The 18,050-nt window shown below is 31.1% G+C and overlaps 2 protein-coding genes across 3 annotated transcripts in view; one reads left to right on the top strand and one right to left on the bottom strand.

The window, feature by feature from the left end:
- Positions 1–11,270, bottom strand: part of LOC143073326 (uracil-DNA glycosylase-like) — a 21,377-nt gene extending 10,107 nt beyond the window's left edge. Inside the window, exons 1-2 of one of the 2 annotated variants that reach the window (XM_076248772.1) lie at positions 11,119–11,270; positions 788–1,102 (exon numbers count right to left, since the gene is read on the bottom strand). In XM_076248772.1, the coding sequence (XP_076104887.1) occupies positions 788–1,102; positions 11,119–11,124 (321 nt within the window). In that variant the 5' untranslated portion in view covers positions 11,125–11,270. Of the gene's footprint in view, positions 1–787; positions 1,103–4,995; positions 5,150–11,118 lie in introns of those variants that run through there. The other variant, XM_076248771.1, reaches the window with a different exon arrangement.
- The window catches only part of LOC143073324 (putative cytochrome P450 120), a 24,899-nt gene continuing 12,055 nt past the window's right edge, over positions 5,207–18,050 (top strand). Inside the window, exon 1 of the mRNA XM_076248770.1 lies at positions 5,207–5,321. The gene's annotated coding sequence lies outside the window, so the exon portion shown is untranslated. The remainder of the gene's footprint in view (positions 5,322–18,050) is intronic.

Raw genomic sequence — 18,050 nt, 5'->3', positions numbered from 1 at the left:
AACAATACATGTGAGAGGAGAAATACAATGTAGCTATTTGAATAAGCATTTTAACATGTTTATCTAATGGAAATCAAATTTATAAAACATTTTTCTTTTTCAATTTCAGTTTCAAATCTAGCCAACATGGCAACAGATTTCTACAGGCCATGGGGATGAAAATATCACAGAACTGTTGGATCAGCTCTCAGTACCAGCTTTCTTCTGATGAACTACCCAGTTTTAACCAGGCAATAGCAATGGAGCAATGACAGAGATAATAGATGACATTTTACATTGCCAAAAAAAAAATCATTATGACATTCTTTCAAATCTTGATGAAGCTAATTCCGTCAAATATCAATTCCTACTGTGGGACAGCCTTTTCAATTATAAAGATATTGACACTGAATTCTGATGAGAACTTGACTATGTTATACTTATATTGTGTGCTGTTATCAAATAAATGTAACTAAACTTGAAACTGGCAGTTGTTATGAATATGTGCCTAGTGGTGGTGCTTTAAAAGCAACATACATGTAACAGACCACTGTTTAATACAATAAAAGTTCACAGTAGAATATATCTTGTTTTTTTATATTCACAAATTTGTATGAATTTGAAATTATGTACATTACCACATTCATATTAACAAGTCCGCATCTACGTCACGCGTTTTCAAACGCTTTTTGACATGTCATGTCATGTCATGACATGATTTCCCATTGTCAGAGGTTGACATGTATGTTCTTATCTAATTCTACCAAATTATTGATTATTAACTTTCACCATCAAAAACAAACTTTACCTCAACAAAGTATGGTTTAGTAAATTCTTCCTGAAGAGCTTTATACCAGGAATCACCAACTTTAGTCAGTAATCCATTGGTCTGTTTTTCTCTTAACTTGGCCAAAGCAGCAGCTTTATTCCCGTTCACTCGATCTTTCTGTTCAGGGGATAAACATTCAGTTTTTGGCATATCCCCACCAGGAGAAGATGGAAGGTCCCTGTCTGGACTTGTATCATATTTCTTTAAAAGAGGGGCTGGTTCTTTATTTCCATAATCTGTTTTTGGTGAAGGAGGAATATTTTCATTGTCTATTCTTGCTTTCTTTGGAGGTTTCTGTAAAACAAAAACAATTACAGTAATAAGTTAAAAACATTAGACTAAGTATCTTGGTAATGGACAGAAAGCTGTACTGGTAAAATAATATCCCATTGTACCATGGATAGGGAATTACTAAAAAATGTAGTTAAGTCACTCTACCCAAATACATTACTTTTTTTGTTTTTATATCTACTACACAGGTTCATGTATTAATGTAGTATCATGTTGAAAAACTAGAGGCTCTCAAGAGCCTGTGTCGCTCACCTGTTAATGTGTTTACTGATGTCGGCCATCTTTGTTGGTAGGCGGGGTCATTAGACACTCTTTTTAAAAATAGATACCCTAGTATTATGATTGTGGCCAAGTTTGGTTAAATTTGGCCAAGTAGTTTTAGAAAAGATTTTTATACAAGTTACAAAAATGAGGAAAAGTTGTTTAATATTGACTCTAAAGGGCAATAACTCCTTAGGGGGTCCTCTAACAATTTTGATCATGCTGACTTATTTGTAGATCTTACTCTGCTGAACATTATTGCTGTTTACAGTTTATCTCTATCTATAATAGTATTCAAGATTATAACCAAAAACTGCAAAATTTTCTTAAAATAACCAATTTAAGGGCAGCAACCCAACAACAGGTTGTCCGATTCAACTGAAAATTTGTGAGGGGATATATCTTATTCTGATGGACATTAAAATTTTGAAAGATTTGCCCTAAATGTCTTGGTTTCAAAGATATAAAGCAATCAAAGAGCAGATTGCTCTGAGGGATACGATTGCCATTGTTTCATTGACACATGTATGCATGTAGCTGAATAATATTATTTTCAAAACTAATTCAAATGACAAACAGACATGTAAAATAGTTACGAAATAGCCAAACCCGGATAAAAGTGTATGTCAGAACAATGTAATTAGGTCTATTGTGTTTTATTTTTGTACTATCAATACCAAGTTTACTTTCCACAGCAGTCACTGACTGACTCAGAGTGAGAGATGTCAGAGAAGGTATTTTATTTCACTCATTGGTTATTATATTTTATTAAGTGTCTGTTAGCGATGCACCGACGTATAGTCATCAATGTGCTGATGGATCGTCGTATGATGTAGATGTAGATGTAGTAGATTTCAATTCGTATCTTATCACCTTTTTTCCTACGTTAATTCTAGGAGGAAACCCATTCCTAACTCTTTAAATATTTAATTTCCTTTGGGTCAGTCATCATGGCTCCTTTCCGTACACATTTATCGGTATAAATTGCATTCGTTTTTAATATAATACGATGTTTATTGACAGAACGAGCTAATACTCGACATCTTGTTTATATTCAGAATTCACGGAAGTTACTGCTGGAAGGGAGACAACTCGAAACGACAATATGGAAGACTCCATTTCGCCTGAAGGGGTGTTCTACGATGTGGAATATATTTATTTTAATCTAAATGATGCATATGATTTAAAATTATGCAACAACAATAACCCTCAATAGCAGACATACATAGAAAAGATCCCATGAGTTATAAATTAATTAATTGAGCGGGGAATCCAGAGCAACCATTCAATATAAAACCCCTTAAAGTCAAGAAAACTATACGAATGCGCATAATTTCCAAATCAAACCCTGTGGCAAGATATATTCCAAATGCTTATTAAACGACCTAGATGGTTCTCAATTTCTTTATGGAAGTACAATCTCAAATATCAGTTTCATAACGGTAACATATAAGAAAAACTCCACTTCAGTTCTTATATGACAGAAATAGATTTATCGGTATTCAGAAAACTCTCGCATTTTATCAAAACTGGGAATTCCCTCTGACGTGTTTCTAAATTTATAACTACACTAAATATAAATAATGCTTAATTCTGATTTTCTGTGTTGTTAAAAACACTCATCGAAGTCAAGGGAATTATCAAACATGAAGATTATGAAAAGAACATTATAGGAAAGTTGATTAAGTTCAATCCCTTTCTTTGTTTTTACCTTTTAAAGCAAGACAATCATAAGAATCTGAGATGTTCCTTTATGTTCAGAATAAAACGATTGACGTGAGGGAAATTGCTCTGAGCCACCGGTATAAGTCTACAGATTGCTTGAAAGCAATCGTATCCCAAAAACTGCATTTTACCACTATGTTCTAATTTTAGCCATGTCGGCCATTTTGTTTGGTAGGCTGGGTCATCGGACACATTTTTTAAACTATAAACCCCAATGATAATTGTCGCCAAGTTTGATTAAATTTGGCAAAGTAGTTTTAGAGAAGAAGATTTTTAGAAAAGTTACAAAAAATGATGAAAAGTTGTTAAAAATTGACTATAAAGGGCAATAACTCCTTAAGGGGTCGACTGGCAATTTTGGTCATGTTGACTTATTTGTAGGTCTTACTCTGCTGAACATTATTGCTGTTTACAGTTTATCTCTATCTATAATAGTATTCAAGATAATAACCAAAAACTGCAAAATTTCCTTAAAATAACCATTTCAGGGGCAGCAACCCAACAACAGGTTATCCGATTCGTCTGAAAACTTCAGGGCAGATAGATCTTCACCTGATAAACAATTTTACCCCATGTCAGATTTGCTCTAAATGCTTTGGTTTTTGAGTTATAAGCCAAAAACTGCATTTTACCCCTATGTTCTATTTTTAGCCATGACGACCATCTTGGTTTGTTTGACGGGTCACGCCACACATTTTTTAAACTAGATATCCCAAGGATGATTGTGGCCAAGTTTGGTTTAATTTGGCCCAGTAGTTTCAGAGGAGAAGATTTTTGTAAAAGTTTACAGACGACGGACGACGGACGCCAAGTGATGAGAAAAGCTCACTTGACCTTTCAGGTCAGGTGAGCTAAAAATATAAGGGGTTGATGATGGAAGTGTTTAACGACCTTGACTTGCTTTACAGCCTTTGCACTGTTGGTGACTCCCCATTTATGGCCATGGCAAAGTTGATGCAATATCTTACAATATTAATGCAAACCTTGGACTGTAAATACCAGTTTTGAAAATGATGAATCCAGACAGATTTTTAGGAGTTCTCTTGACTAATATGACTCGTCTAAGTGTGAACCCAGATTTTGGTTTTCCAATTATTTTTTTTTCAGTGACAAATGATCGATTAACTTTGCCACTTGGCTGTGAGAAGACAAAATAACTTACTGTTGACAAAAAAAAATATTTGGAAGGTCTGCCATGATTTATTCTGACAACAGAAATAGGTGTCTTTAGCACTACATGTACAATGTACTTCCTAAGATAATATTTATTACAACTTAACAAAGTTCAAAGATATAGACAACAGCAGAATGAAAATTTAAAGCAAGTTCGTGACTGTGTGACATTTCTCAAAATATTATTAGTGAAATAAGTACATAGTGTTATAATCAAGTATATACACCTTGTCATTTGAAAATCTGTCCCGCTGGACCCAAGAATCTGTCCTGCTTGAACTTCGGACGTCATATATACATGTACAATAATCACTTTTCCACTGTGGCATCAGATATTTACTATTATAACATCAAATTTTTATGGGAACTTTTGTGATGTCCAGTATTGGCGGACAAATAGCGATAAGGTGTATTGTTTTTCAAAGACAATTAAGTGCATGCAACTATCTCTTGGTCCCAGATTAATCAGACGTGTCAAACCACTAATTTACATGTATGACACTATAATTTATAAAAATGGCTTCTCTAAATTTTGAATCAATCATCAACCGTAATTTATAAGCATATATAATTTTGCCCTGGCTGTTCAGCTTAGTTAACATCAGATATAATAATTTGAGATAATGGGCACTCAAATTTTAATAGCTAAATAGGTTAAATCAGAGACATATATACACATATATATGTCTCTGGTTAAATCAGGGTTAAATTCAATAAACTTGTCTTGTTGCATGTACCTCTAAAGCTCCAGTATTTTGCCGTTTTCCAGGTGAAACTTTTGTGAAAAATGTTGAAATCTTTGCTTGATTATTCATTATTATTCTAAGGAGTTGAATGTTGTTATTGATAACCATGTGGAAATTTCCCGCGAAATACATTGACCTCCGGGTTCACCTAATCAAAATTGTGCTTCTTTGAATTAAGGGAAATTATCCAATCATAGCATGTGTAACTTCAACAACTTGGATTATTTTTGTTTACATCCGCTTCTGAAATATTTCACATGCACGATTCAGGAAACAACAAGTTTGAATCATTAAAACAGTAAAAAGATTGAACAGAAGTAAGATGCTTCAATAACAAATATATACACATATAAACAAACACATGTATATATTTTTGTTTGCCAATCTAGAATGAGCAGAATAATTACAATCACTATTTTCAAACATAGATTGCTTTACGTCCAGTGGCAAATATTTCATGCGTTTTTTAGAACGATTAAACATTTATTTAATATACTTTAAACATCACCTATTCCCTGCATATCCTTGTATTATGGGTTATCTTCTTCCCTGCACCTTCAATCAGTGATCAGTTATTCTTGTATCACAGATTTGAGACCAGGCATAATCAGCGAAGTCACAATGACGTCTAAGCAGAAGTTATCAGCGATGTTTCAATGTGAGAGGAGACGTAATTAAGCTTGTTTCTGTCAAGCATAAAACTTTCTTAGGGAGGGAAAAAAGAGTTGAGAGAGAATAATACGATAAACAGATGAATTTGGTTTTGTGTATGCTCCACAACTTGAAGCTTTTTACCCTGCTTTCATGATATTCATGTATTCATGAATAAAGTAGAATATTCATGAATATTCATGAATATTCCACTTCCATTCATGGTTACTATTCCAGTGTCAAAATTATTCATGAATATGAAACATGAATTAAGTGGAATATACATGAATTCTTAATAACTGTTTGGAGACAACAAATAAATGTTCTTAAAATGCTAGTCACTTACTATATCATAGTATAATCAAGTTTCCTTCATTCAAAATTGTTTTTTTGTGGTAATAAAACCCTTTTTGTCAATATGAATAAACATGAATAAGAATGAATGTTTGGACTTAGAATTTTTTTGCATACATTTCATGAATAAGAATGAATAATGAGGAATAAATTTTGGACTTAGAATATTTTTTCCATTGTGTGACAAACATGAATAAGCATGAATAAAGCTGCATGATAATGACTCAGAACTATTTGTGGTAAACGGCATAAAAATTGATAATGAAATTTGTTCTAGGACTTTTGTATACGTATATTTTTATTTGATTGTTGATGCGGAATAACATACATGTACATGTATGTATTCCACAGTTAAATGAAAAAAATATATGATAATTTTAATAGATAGCTCATGTAGGTGATATTCATAACATCTTCATACAAAACACTGCCCCTACGAGATGAAATTCATGAACTGATGAACCACCATGAACTGTTCATGAATGTTCATGAACAATGCATGACTGTTCATAATGAGTTCATTAAGTTTCGTTCATGAATTTAGTTCATGAATAGTTCATAAAATGCAGTTCATGAATATTTTCTGAACTTTAATGAACTGTAAGTCAGTTCATAATGTTCATAAATTGTTCATAACACATGTTCATGAACATTTTATGAACTTTAATGAATAAATGAATACATAAAGTTTATAAAAAAATTCATAAATTTGACTGTCATACAAGTTCTCATAAAATTTGACATCCATTACATTGTATCATGACATCACAATTAAAGTGCTTTTAGCATGACCTCTAGTTTATTCATTTACAGATCTTGAGATCATTTTGAGACAAAATTCAGTTGAATAGCAAAAGTGTAAATACATGTATGAGGGGGAGGACAGGGGTAAGGGAGACAGGTAGGAAGGGTGTAGGAGAAAGGAGAAAGGGTGTAGGAGAAAGGAGAAAGGGGGTAGGAGAAAGGAGAGGAAGGCTGGGAGAAAGAGAAAAAGTTGGAGAAAAAAAATAAAATATGAAAAAATAAAATATCTCTCTTTTTTGTGGTAAATTAAAGAAAATGAAATAATCATTAAAAAAAAATCATTTAACAACAGATATTAGCTCAGCACCTTTTTCTTTTTTTCATACTATGCCAGAAGAGTGTTACATTTTTAGAGTCATACAAAATTTGGGACTCACTTTGAAGTTTTGTAACTTACTTTGAGGTGGAGATGTTTCTCATGTTTCGTTTTTACAATCATGACAAATTTGGTAAACTTAATTTCTTTCTTCTAAAGATGTAATTTCTGATTGTCTCTCAAAGTTCAAACATGTGCCTTTCTTAACCATCATACGGCACATAGAGGAACTTGGAAAATAAGGACAGATTAATGACAATTCATTCTTTCCCAAACATTGCAGACTGGTGTCAATAATTATCATTATTAATGAATTACGTTTACCTATTGTAAAACGCTTCAATGACTTTGACAAAAGATTACAATGTAGACAAATGATTACAAGTGACTGGGAATAGAAAAACGTCATAATGACGTCAGCAAAATGATGTTTTTGACGCTTACAATACAAATGAAGATGTTTGATGAGGAGTGAAGTAATATAGCTGTCAAAACAAAGCAGATTTGTTATCAGATAAGTAAATTATATATATTTTGATTATATTTTTTTGCTGAATAACTATTTGTTGAAGCATTTTATAATAATTATTGATTAATTAAAATAAATATAAAACACCAGAAAGTAGCCTTTACATTTTACAGTGTTAGTTTAATGATTTCCATTCAGGAATAACTGATAGATTTGTACAATATATTGTATTTCAAGGTAAAAATAATTCATGCTTCAGCCACTCTTATGATTGTGTGTGGGTAAATTAAAAGGGGAAAAAGGGGGGTAGGTACATTATTTGAAATGTCATGAAAAGGCTGAAGTGATATTCATGAGGGTATGGATGGGGGGGTCTGTTATTCTGTAAACATTTAATTTTCACCCCATTTTTCTCTAATCTTTAAAAAAATAACCCCTTTTTTCTCTAATCTTCCAAAAATTAACCCTTTTATTCTCTAATCTTCTATTTTTTGGCTCATTATTCTCTAATCTTCATTTTTTAAGGGCATTATTCTTTAATCATTTAACCCCATCCAAACCCTCATTCATGTTATTAATCTTACTCTATTGATATTTTAATAAAAACAACATTTATTAAATTAAATTATTACATTGTATTATACCTGTTAGAAACTGTTTAATCTTGAGTGCTTATTTATAAAAACAAATATCAAGGACTTTTGATTCTTTGTGGAGTGATTTTTGATTTTGCAGGGGGAAACTCAGATGCATTTATTGATTAAAAGATCTGTTCAACTGTGAAGAATTTCAAGCAGAACAACTGCACCAAGATGTTATTTAGCATTTCTAGTTGGAAGTCCTGATACAGCAATTTTAATTACAGACAGGAACAGAAGTTTACTTATGATAATAACACAAAAAATGAAAATTCAAAAAAATCCTTTTAAATTATTTCATGAACTTTAGATGAACAGTTCATGAACTACAAGTGGACAGACAATGTTCATGAATTAAATTACTAATGAACAGTTCATAAACACAGTAGTTCATGTGTTCATGAATGATTCATGGACTGGTATGGTTCATGAACAAATTCATGAACAAATTCATGAATCATTCATAAAAAAATTCATGAACTATACATGAACAGGACATGAACTACAAATGGACAAGCGTGTTCATGAACTATAAAATCATGAACAATTCATGAATAATAAAAGTTCAAGAACTATTTTTGTTCATGAACTTTAATGAACCAAAGAGTTCATGAACACTTTCTGTTCATGAATAGTTCATTATTCACTGGTTCATGAACGTGCTTGTCCATTTGTAGTTCATGTCTAGTTCATTAACTGTTCATGAATCTTTTATGAACAATTCATGAATTATGTTCATGAATCATTCATGAATCATCCATGAACATTCATGAACTATTCATAATCATTTCGCAGGTGCAGATGTCAAGAAAATAATAAGCAACAAAAGTGACTTTCAGTCATGTGTCATAGATGTTTTCCTGTTCATTTTTGGAGAAAACTAGCGGGTTGGGTAAAGTTAATGAAAGGAAGAAAAGCCAATGCAAAGGACGACGTCAAGCCAGCATTAGATAGGCCTACATAAGAATTATTGACAATAACAATTTTTGAACAATTCCCAGATAAATGAGAAAAAATATCATTGCATAATTACAAAATGTTCAAAAAGCTATCCGACTAAACAGGTTTGGATTAAATTCTAGATTAAATAGTGGACAATTTTGCTAGCTTTTAATGAAAGTGATTGTAAAATTCATATTTCACAGCTATCATGATTAAAAAATATTTTAAACTTAAATGTCTGTATTTGCTTTTGGTTTTCAAAAAACCTCTCAAGGACACTTATTTCAATATTCATGGTTAATCTAGAATATTCAACCATTCAATATTCATAGTTATTCTAGAATATTCAACCTTTCAATATTCATGGTTATTCTAGAATATTCAACCTTTCAATATTCATTAAATATTCAAGGTTATTCTAGAGTATGTATTTAGCATTCAAAATTGGGATAGATATATATTTTTCATTCATGGTGATTCTAATCATGCATTATTCATAGACATCCTATTTCATGTTCATGAATATTCTACAGATAATTATTCATGTTTAATCGTGGTTATTCAGTTCATACAATATTCATGTATATTCAAGCTTATTCAGCTCATACAATATTCATGTATATTCAAGCTTATTCAGTTCAAACAATATTCATGTATATTCAAGGTGCCATTTAACATTCATGAATATTCATGAATATTCATGAACTGTTACCTTGAATATTCATGAATATTCATGAATATTATTCATGAATATTCATGAATTGTTCATGAATATTCATGAATAATTCAAGGTCAGGAAAGCAGGGTAAAAGCTGTGCGCACTCACCCCAAAAAGTTTACATTGTGGCTCACGGCTGATATTTTATGATATCTTTGTGTAGTAAACCCAAAAATCTACATTTATTGTGTTTATTAGATTCATTGTGACATCACAATTTCCATTAAAAAAGCATAAACAGTATACAAATTTCCTTTGATGTATGATAAATGTATGATTTGGCGATAGGTATAATTAATTATTTTATTGGATGCAAACCAGATCAAGAGAATCACTCAAATTTAGTTTTATCGGTATCACAAATACTTTTAAGAACTGGATCTCAATGAGCACAACTGGACATTTTTCAACAAGAGATATTGTTAGCTAGGGGCATTTGGATTTATTGCTATTAGACGGGTGCACAATGCTTATGACATTTTAAATGTCTGTCTGATGTGTTGCGTAACCATATCAAGATCAAGATGTACAGTTCAGGAATATCCAGTAAATAGAATATTATAATTTAATTCATGTAGAATATACAGGGTCACAAATTATTTGATGTAAACTGAGATATATACCAATTGCAGTGTATATTATTTTCTTCTCTTTTAATCTGTTAATGAAATTTGAGCAGAAATTAACCCTTACCATGCGGGTCCGTAATATTATGACCATACCCAAATCGGAATTTTTTAGAATTTTGGTGCAAATTACCTTTTTTTAGACTGATTTACCAAGATCAGTTTCACTCCAATCTAACAACTGTTGTGATTAATGTGTTTACTGGGGTCCACTCTACATCTAAACAATAGCTGGATGCATCTATTAGCATTCCTCTTATCTCCTGGTCGAGAAAAATAACATAAAAACGTCAAAACTGACACTTTTTTGCACATGAGGACCAAATAAGGGCCAAATAAAATAGTATGTGCATTTCCAGTTATATTTAAAAAAGTTGGGGTACTCTTTGGTAGGTACATTGTACATGTAGGTAAGAATTTTGTTTTTAGTTTTGATTGTTTTTTTTTTACTGTAACATTGAGTCTATGGGAGCGACATTCTGACTTTGACAGTGCTGAATGAAAAATGACAAGTTATTGGAACCACAGTTGTACAAATTCTACTGTAAAATGTATACAAATTTAAAATAATGTTTAAATGTAAAGACTAATCTTACTTCCATAGTTAGTCACAGAAGAACCAGAATATATGTTTAAAGCCTAGTGTTTCTTGTCCTACATCCTACTGAGGACTCATTAATTTTTCTGTACATACATTTAAACCTGTTTTCACTAAAGACACAATAATAACTTATCATCCTAGATAACAAACAAGGTTAACAGGAGACCAATGTGTAGAAAAATATGTTATCTTTATATCTATAAAACTACTATAAAAAATGTGTAGTAAAGTCCTTAAACACTTTTTAATTTAAAAAATGGTATCAAGAAGTATTTGACACAAGCCTGATAAGTTCCTATTTTTTATAATGTATTATTTTTTAAATTGGTAATGATATTTTTTTTAATTATTACTACATGTACCTTTTTAACTGATTTATCTGTTTTAATCATTATATTAAATGACACATTCATGATTGTGAATTAAGTAAGTGTAAATATCTGTTTTTATATGCCCCTTTACAGGACACATTATGGTGTACAACTGTCCATCATTATGTCTGTCTGTCTGTTAGTTGTCAAGTTTACATGTTGGAAAAAAATTCAAAGAGGCTTTAACCAATTAATTATGAAACTTTTGTGAATTGTTTATATATCTATGGATGTAGGCTCACTTTCACTTTTTGTAAATTTAAAATTTTTAAGTTATTCATAAAAAAGGGGGGTCCAGTTTTCGAAACCATTACTCTAAAGTGCTTTGAGCAGTTTTCAGGAAGATTGATGACTGGTTTCTATCTGTTAAAATAACCTCCCTCTAAATAAATTCATTCTTTGGAAAAGTTATCTCCCTTGGAAATGCATACATGTAGAATGACTGTACCTTCATTTGTATTTCGTAGAAGAGCTGTTACTCATGGCAATCTTCATTACTTTTGTTTATGATGTGAACATTCCTTGAGTGCTATTTATCAATCCTTAGCCAGCTTTTAAATTTGCTGACTGTTTTATTCTCAATTTTGGATGGTTATATATACTTTCTTTCACATTTCTGGTTTTGAGTGTTCCTGGTGAAGGTTTATCCAAACAAAAGCCTTTTGAACACACCAAATTTATGTTAGTATTAGTGATTTCAATTTGCTAGGACTGAGATGATACCACTGCTAATGGACTGTTTATCCCCAAGGTTCATGTATAATTAGCCCAGGTAAGTCAGTGCTTTGTAACTGACACGGGTTTTTGTATACATTTCTTAATATTTCTGTTTGTAAATTTTAAAAGTAAAATTCAAAAAGAGGGACACATTGAAAAAAAATAATTTTGTTCAAATGAAGAAACTCAAGTTTCAATTTTATATAATATTGTGTTTAATAATAGATTGGATATATAAAAGGTCTCTAAAATAATGTGAAGGCATGTTTTTTTAACATCCTGATATAGTCACTTTATAAATTTTGGCGTCTTTGGCTGTATGGCCTTCTTCTGCACCACATCCTATGAAGATATGTCCTGTCTGTGTGAATGAAAGGGAAACTGGATGTAGTATCCCTATGTCTTTAGTGTTGTACCATGACACAAGGTTTCCCATACTATCCAGGATGTGTAAGGAGTTGGTATTCATTTCAGACACCAAAACATTGTCACTTTGTGTTGCTACTATTCTATTTGGTTTAAATAATTTGTGTTTGTTGATTTTTGGATGACCTATGTATGAATTAATTATATCACTTCCTGGTTCAAACACTACCACTCTACCTTCTTGACCTGGTTCACGATCCACCACATGAATATTACCAGTACTGGTACTGGTAATACTCCTCGGGTATATAAATATAGGTTGATTATGTTGATCATTTTCATAAACAGTTTCATGGTCTCCCTTTTCATTCATTACAAACACAGCTTTTCTTCCTAGTTTATCATTAACACCTCCTACTATAACTTTATTACTACTGGTAATATGGATAATTGTGGAAGCTAAAGGTTTCACATTATATACAGTGTCTGAAAGTTCAACGGTGGAAATGCTAAGTTGTTGTAGTCTTGATTTGCCAACAGACAGAAGGAGGTTATTAGACGGTGATATTGCCATTCCATAGACTGCCAAGTTCAAGGTCGAAACTACATCAAGTTTTTCCTCTTTAGATTCTGCTTTTACAACTCTATTGTCGAAAGCCGAATTAATCCAAATAGAATCTTCATATGAAATGATATCTGATACGGCAGAAAGTTTTGTCTGATACTCTTGAATGATATTAAATGAAATAAATAAATGTTCTGGCTTTTTTAAAACTCCAACATTTGTTTGAGTTATTTCCCCTGGGTAAAAAATAGGTGTAGAATTGTATGTAGAATGTGTTTTCGGTGATTTGACTTCCATTGAATTTTCAATTCTCCTTATGCCTGAAAAAATCTTTGTAATGTCTCTGTTTTTAAGAAAGTCACCAATTTCATTGTATTTCTCATGAAGTTCTCTCGTGGATTTTGTTACTGTATTTATGTCGGTATCAATTGACTTCAAAATAGTCTTCAGATTTTCATCATTTTCATTTTTTAGTTTTTGGATATATTGGTCAATAGTCTGTTTCAACAAATCACCATGATTCCAAATACTCTGGGTAACTTTGCTGTGTTTCACATTTTCAGCTTTCTTATGCTGTTCCAAAAGTTTTTTTCTTCTGATGGCTTTTTCTTTTTCCATTTTGATTTGACTTTGTCCTTGTTTCAGCCTCTTTATTTTTATATTGTATGCTTCCCTGATCTCAATTAGTTGATTTACATGATTTATATGAACTTCAGACACACAAATAGGACAAACAAGACTGTCACATCTCTTGCAAAAAAGACAGTAAGATTTTTCACTATGGTCTGTACATTGAATATTTTTAAAATCCAATTCTTCATTGTGTAAATCAACATCTTCAATATTTATGACCACATGATCTTGTGAGTTTATAATTCTACAATGTCTTCCATCTTTACATTTATCACACATAAATAGTCCACAATCTGTGCATTTCCACCTGATGTTTTTCTCAGTATCACATAGATGACAATTTATAGGCACTTGTAGTTGACTTTTATTAACGGATTGAGAATAAGCCATTATATTGCACAAATGATTCTCATAGCTATGTTTAATCAGTATTACATAACTTATATATATATTAAAAAGAACAAATAATATTTAAACTTCCAATGTATTATGTGCAGATAACAAACCAATTTGAAATCTTCTTTTAATCAAATTAGGTTTGCCTAATACCGGTAAATGCAGTACATAATAATTTAACAAATTAATAATTTTTCACAATGTAGTTAATTAACTGTACATAAAGATAATATTACAATACACATTATATATGTTTTAAAGGAGTGCACACTAGGGATACAACATTTATTAAAACTTTATTATTTCACAAAGTTGTGTTGAGTATAATGTTTTGACCTGTTCTGACCTTCAATTAGTATGTCCGTCAGTCCTGTTCTTGTCATCACAACACCTCTGAAACCACACAACAAAATTTCATGATTTTTTTTTTAGATAATTAGGACATATTATGTAAATTTAAATATCATCAGGAAAATTTGATTGAATTTCATTCTAGGAGTTATATACAGGGGCGGATTTAGGCGGGGGCGTGGCGGGCGTGCGCCCCCCCTAAAATTTGCAAAGCATGGGTTGTCCTCAGCTCAATAAAGTATCTGAACAGACAACGAAAATTAATGTCGTTGCATTTGCATCTGTTTTAACATTAAAAGAAGTATGTATATAAAACAGTTCAGTTTAACAGAATCAACGTGATTACTATTAAACTGACCTACGGTTTATTTATAAGTTCTATAAATATTATATACTTCAAAGAAAGGTGTCAAACGTGGTACTGCGTTTGATGACAAATATCATAGGCTTTTAGCAGTTAAAGTAAAACAATTGTGACAGTGTAGTTGCAGATTTTACAAACAATAATGATTTCTTTGATACTCGAAGTTCAAAAACATCCCTACCTCACTTTCCCACGAAGTAGGTAAAAGTGCCCTACCCACGGTTGGGTTGGTTATTTTACTATTACATGGCCAAGAAAACAGTCGGTTAGATTCTTTCTTAATGAAAGATAGAAATACTGGTTCAAGCGAAAGGTTAGTTTATTAATTTGTAGGCATGCCTAATTTGTATCCTTATTTAATATCTCTATCAATATATGTTTCTAACTTGCTACCGTTTAAAGTTTGCCGAAGCATGCATAAACGATCAAGGCCCCAACCGGTACTTCCGTATTACATAGGATCCCATGAAAATAAACATATCTTCGTAATGATCTCATTCTGATGTAAGTGGTTTGCAGTAAAAAATGTATATAAAAAGTTTGGCACGACCTCCGAAAACAACAAAACATTTTTATTTTTTTTTTATGAAAAGACAATTAAAAATTGCTGGCAAAAGTAGAAATTTTTGTTTTATTGGTCAAGTGAGCTATTGTGGAGTCAATGAATAGAACTTCACCGATTTCTTGTTCATTATGGTGATTGTAGATTGACAGGGGTGAATTTATGTGGTTTTAGCTTGAAACTAATTTCTATTTTACCACAAATATTTCTCGCCACGTTTTGCTTGGCAAGATATATCTACATTGCCCCCTCTCTAGAAGAATATTTCAATAATTTTGATAATTATGCCTCAAAAAAATTTCAGATATAAACTTTGCAACCCCCCCTAATCTAAAATCCTGGATCCGCCCCTGATATAGCCCTATGAACTTATAATTTTTGCCACAATATACCAGTGCATCAAGTTGTCATTGCTATTCCTCTGAAACCATGCAACGGAATTACATGAAACTTTGTAGAAATTAAGAACATACTATGTAGATGTGCATATTCGATGGGGAATTGTGAAAAAAAATTTTCAGCATTTACACAGGTAAAAATGCTACTGATGTAAAACGTCGGTATAATTGTCACATGAGTGCAATATTTAAATATGATTTGACATATACAATTGAATGTGACTTCTGGCTGATCTTTGTTGATGTCATGTTGATTTGTACATGTCCACACTAAAAACCATAATATTCTTGTTTGCCATGGCAAGACATTTTCAGTGTTACTAAGGGTTTACCCTCTTCGACAGGTAATATTTCCTAAAATATTTTAAAATGATTTTTATACCAACCCCTTAACAGTATATATATTCTTAATCATGATGTCAAGACCTTTCAATACACCAAAGACATTTAATATTTGGGTCAAATTTTAGTCCCAAATCATACCATAATTATCCTTGGGATTAAAAGATGGATAAAGTTAGATACATCTTTACTTAAATATGCAGTAACAAATGTTAACTTGATCTATATAATGTATTGATTGTAGATTTGCACTGTCTAATTTATATATAATTGATTTGAAATTATTTACGTTTTCATTTTAAGCTGTTTAGATATTTTTTAAAGATAAATCAGAATTATTGAACCTCGGCTGGTGTATTTACATTTGTGGCTGTTATATTAAATGGTAAAGTAATTGTATAGACTGATCTAGTTGATGATCTGGGATAGAATTTCCTATTACCATGATTACTGACGATAATTAAAAAAAGTCGCATGGACATGATGTTACAGAAATCTCTAAAGTACTTAGAAATATATTGTTGTGACTAGTCTCTGTATAAAAAAATCTAAAGGTACAACATTTATGTAAATATTTTTGCTTCAGTACTTTAGGAAATCCATTAAAATTCATAAATAGTAAAACATAAAAATTTAAGTCATTTAATCAAGTTATTTATGAACTATAAAAGGTATGTTATTGGAGATTTTATAAACCATTGATTTCTTAAACAACATGTTAAACTGATAAAAAAATATCAAGATTAAGTACATTTAGATCCATGGCCATGCTTGAATTGGTCAATAAATTGATAGTTAAATAGGGGTCAAAGTATTTGTTCTGCCATAAAATTTATGCAAGAGGAAGAGACTCTAAATAAAAAGAAATGTCTGGCCATCTGGACCATGTGAAATTGTTTTCATAGCTTGTTTTTTAGTGTCTCTGGTTGTACCTCTGTGTAATGTATTGTGTTTGTTTTGTTCGTTAGTTTAAACATATTTTATTGTTCAAAATTAAAAATGGATCAGACACAAGTTTTATAACTTAGTAACGTCTTCTCCAAAGTGTGTGTTTATTTGAAGGAGTAGAGTGTTTGTTGTAAGAGTGATCTGTTGGACTGTCCAATGTATTTGGTAATTTTTTTTATACAAATAAAAAAGTATTAGTACAATAAATTTTAGATGAAAAAAATATATATTAATATCAGTACAATGTACATGTAATCCTTTTGATTTCTGTATAAATTTACATTTGTACTTATCAATCATGCATAAATCACATACATTGTTATATAATCTTAACAAACGAAACACAAATCATGCATAATTCACATACATTATTTTATGATCTTTACAAAGAAACACATATGTTTGTCTTCACTTATTAAATACAAATTGCACAAATTTGACATGCATATTATGGCTATTATGATAAGGGGCTTATATGTAAATAGAGCATTTGTTTCATATATAAAACTAGAAATATTATCTATGTTTGGAATAATCTTCACTGTTCTGTCACACAAATTATTGACATGAGCTATATCTTGATATACCATTTCAGGAAGTTTTTTGTTTTTTTTTACATTTTATCTTTAAGATAGCAAAAAGGCAGAGTTGAGATTTTTTGTTCAAACCTAAACTGAAAGTAAGGAACTTTTAAAAAAGGAAGATGTTTTACTTTAAATGGTTGCAATGGTTATTGTAATTTGAGGTAGTTTTTCTGACAATCTAAGTGAAACCTTAAACAGGATATTTAATTTTAGGGCAATAAAGCTGAAACTAATCAAATTGTATGTAGTAAAATATTAATATTGAAAGTGACATAAGTTATAGATTTTTTAATTATATTAATTCTGTTTACTGGTATGTATTTAAGGAAG

This window comes from Mytilus galloprovincialis, chromosome 4 (genome assembly GCF_965363235.1).
Source record: "Mytilus galloprovincialis chromosome 4, xbMytGall1.hap1.1, whole genome shotgun sequence".
NCBI classification, from domain to species: domain Eukaryota; kingdom Metazoa; phylum Mollusca; class Bivalvia; order Mytilida; family Mytilidae; genus Mytilus; species Mytilus galloprovincialis.
Note: the sequence above shows the minus strand (reverse complement) of the source record. Positions and strands in the feature narration are given on the sequence as shown.